Raw genomic sequence first — 3,435 nt, forward strand, 5'->3', positions numbered from 1 at the left:
ATATGAAAATCAAGTTCCTCATCAATAAGTGATTCTATCACATAGGGCTTGTTTTCAAATCAAAATAAGTGAGAATCTCACATCATATACGGTCAAACAGATGATAATCGGTATACTCGCCGGTAAGATGAACCCTCGTGCATACCTTGATACGGGAATGTGTCGTGATGTGGATGAACACCGGTCGGTAAGTATAAATCATACCTTAACATATCCCCTCGCCATGATTACATCTGATAAGTTGAGCTTAAGTGGACAACAATACCGATAATTGTTATAGGATGCTTATCTTAATGTTAACTAATTGAACAACAAGAGCGTTTTGGCATGACCGTACACTGATATGATTCTCTTACCCTCGAAACTCGCAAAAAGAATGTCTGTATATATTTATTTACTGCTTTCAGTCTTTACATTTCAAATATTCAAAAATACCAAAAAGATTTTAGGTGTGTTTTAATATAAACTTTATAAAAGCCAAAAAGATTTTATTTCTACTTTATTTTCGATCGTACGATGTTGGATCTCGAGTCTTCGTTACCTGAAACCTGACTGAAAACCGAATTGACTAAATCTTCATAAACGGTCGAAATTTGCAAGTTTTTGAAAGTTAAATCTAAAATTGACAAATTTATTAAACTTTCAAACTGTCGGACGGTGTTCGATTGTGACATGGTCATTCGTGTGTCATTTGTTTATACTAACTATATTCCAAGCAGTTGTTCTCATTACGCGTTTAGATTTCTTGCATGTGCAGATTCTAAAGGCAAGGAGAACATGGTCGATGACAAGCTTCGGAATGAAGACACGACGTGAAGGCACTCAAAAGATGAAAATGATCGAGTTGCCGCTGACCATCATCAACACCACAAGGATCTCAAACATTAATGGTCAAGTCAGTCACGAGCATAACTCAAGGGGGAGCTTATGTTAAGGGGGAGTTTGTCAACACACTTCCTACATGAAACGGGTAGTTTGTTGATACACTTTCTGCTTTCAAGACGTGAAGACTTTGAAGATCCTCCGACATTGAAGACTTGAAAGGACGTCAGAGACTTGAAGACACGAAGATCGAGACAAAGCTACAGCCAAGGGGGAGTTTGTTGGTGCACTTGTGTCTGTACTTTGTCTGTATTCTGTCTGATATAAAACGATGTCCTTTGTTAGTCCTGTAAGCTTGACCAAGTCAACCATCCTCCTGGTTTGACTTGGCCAAACAGTTAGACAATGGTTGTAAATGAGTTGTCGAAGGATGAGTCATTGAAGGATGAGTCATCGAAGGATTGTTTAGATCCTTCGATGAGCTCGAAAGATAAGTCTTCGATGGATGATTGATGGACCTCGAAGGATATCATCCTTCGAGGTGTATATATGGATCCTTCGATAGGTTTCAGATCGACAGATGATCTTTCGATCATCTATCTGATCCTTCGATCAGCCTATCTGATCCTTCGACCAGACGATCTGTGTTGGGTATATATACCCATGTAACGTGTTCACTTCATTAGAAGAAAGCAAGCAAGCAAGCATAGAGAACACAGAACACACACACTGTTTTAGAGGGTTTGCAAAACACATTTGTAAACATAGCTTTGTAACTGAACCTTTAATTCGTATTAATACAAGTGGTGTTAATCGGTGAAGATTGCATATTGTGTTTGTGCTTGTTTCATCTCGGTTTGCACTCTAGCTTGGATTCCGCACTTGCTAGTGTGTTAACATAACAAGGTTAAGGTTTAACCTCATCCTCCGAGGGACCTACAGGAGCCAAGCCAGACGGCCGCTCAGACTCAAAGAACGCGTTCTTGAAAGCATGGAGTTTGTCATGTAACTCTACCATTCCCGCTAGCATTTATGTACCAGCTGGAAGGTACTTGGTTGCCTCGGCGCTTACATTCTCTGGTCAAGGATGTAAGAGCCGAGCCATCACATTCAACATAGCTGGTAACTTGGTGGCACCATCTAGTTATAATGCTATTGGCAACGCGCAAGTCTGGATCAAGTTCTACATAGTTAAGAATGTTACCATAAACGGTGGGACCCTTGATGCCCAAGGATCTTCTCTATGGGCATGCAAAACATCTGGAAAAGCATGTCCTAAAGGATCTACGGTAAGACTATACATTTCGACAAATATACGTCGCGTGTTTGTACAAGTGCATATTTTCTTTTTTCTTTTTTTTTTCATGAAATTATAACGAACATGTATTTGTTGCAGACACTTGGCTTCTACCATTCCCAAAACATAGTGATCAGTAAATTAAGGTCATTAAACAGCCAAATGTTTCACATGTTGCTCTATAGTTGCAAGAACGCGAAAATACAAGGAGTTAGCATCGTAGCACCTGGGCTCAGCCCGAACACAGATGGCATCCATTTAACATATTCCACAGGAATCACCATTTTGAGCTCTAAAATCTCAACAGGCGACGACTGCGTCTCGATAGGCCCAGGAAACTCTAATATCTGGATAGAAAAGGTGGTTTGTGGACCCGGTCACGGCATAAGGTACACTCAACTAACACATAAGTTTCTTTTTCGGAATTCTCAAACACACCATTTTGCTAACAACTTTCTTGAAATACACCACTTTGGTTAAGAAAAACACATGCGTGTGCGCACATGTATATAGACAAATAAACGTACCCGCTAATATCCCACCCAATGTAGGGTCTGGGCGGGGTGATATAAAAGCAAACTTTTCCTCTATCCCACGAGATAACAATTTGCTAATGATTATACATTTGATTTCCGGATGCAGCATTGGGAGTCTAGGGTGGGAACGAGATGAACCAGGTGTCCAGAATGTAACAGTAAAAACGACCACATTCGTAGGTACAACAAATGGTCTGAGGATAAAAGCATGGGCAAGGAGTAGCAATGGGTTCGTTAACGGTGTTTATTTCAAGGGAGCAACGATGATGAATGTTAAGTTCCCGATCATAATAGACGGAAATTACTGTCCGAATAATAACAACTGTCCGAATGAAGCTTCAGGAGTAAAGATCAGCAATGTGATGTACGAAAACGTGCATGGAACATCAGCAATACGCGTAGCAGTGAAGTTTGATTGCAGCAAGGGGAATCCGTGTAGTGGAATTGTGTTAAAGGATGTTGACCTTAAATTTGGAGGTCAACCAGCGAATTCGTCTTGCTCGTATGCTGCAGGCACTGCTTCTGGATTACTTCAACCTACAAGTTGCCTGTAACTGTTGTAATGTGTCAAACATGTTGAGTAGGCATGCTTTAGGTTTCGGGTTAGCTGGTTGAATTTTTGAAATCCATGTTGTTGGTGCACTTGTGTCTGTACTTTGTCTGTATTTTGTCATGATATAAGATGATGTCTTTTGTTAGTCTTGTAAGTTTGACCAAGTCAACCATCCTCCTGGTTTGACTTGGCCAAACAGTTAGAAGTTGATTGTAATATGTTTGTGT

General features: G+C 40.3%; 1 protein-coding gene across 1 annotated transcript; it reads left to right on the forward strand.

Annotated features, from left to right (window-relative positions):
- The first annotated feature begins 1,227 nt into the window (after positions 1-1,227).
- On the forward strand, positions 1,228-3,209 carry LOC110900873 (polygalacturonase). Its single transcript, XM_035983036.1, has 4 exons — positions 1,228-1,233; positions 1,755-2,111; positions 2,219-2,508; positions 2,762-3,209. The coding sequence occupies exons 1-4, from the start codon at positions 1,228-1,230 to the stop codon at positions 3,207-3,209; spliced, it is 1,101 nt and encodes a 366-aa protein (XP_035838929.1).
- Positions 3,210-3,435: the final 226 nt, after the last annotated feature.

Source organism: Helianthus annuus, chromosome 2, assembly GCF_002127325.2.
Source record: "Helianthus annuus cultivar XRQ/B chromosome 2, HanXRQr2.0-SUNRISE, whole genome shotgun sequence".
Classification (NCBI taxonomy): domain Eukaryota; kingdom Viridiplantae; phylum Streptophyta; class Magnoliopsida; order Asterales; family Asteraceae; genus Helianthus; species Helianthus annuus.

Excerpts from the sequence above, each read along its gene's own strand:
- LOC110900873 (XM_035983036.1), top strand. Across the intron at positions 2,112-2,218 it reads CATGTCCTAAAGGATCTACG|ACACTTGGCTTCTACCATTC; the intron begins GTAAGACTATAC and ends TATTTGTTGCAG. Across the intron at positions 2,509-2,761 it reads GGACCCGGTCACGGCATAAG|CATTGGGAGTCTAGGGTGGG; the intron begins GTACACTCAACT and ends TTCCGGATGCAG.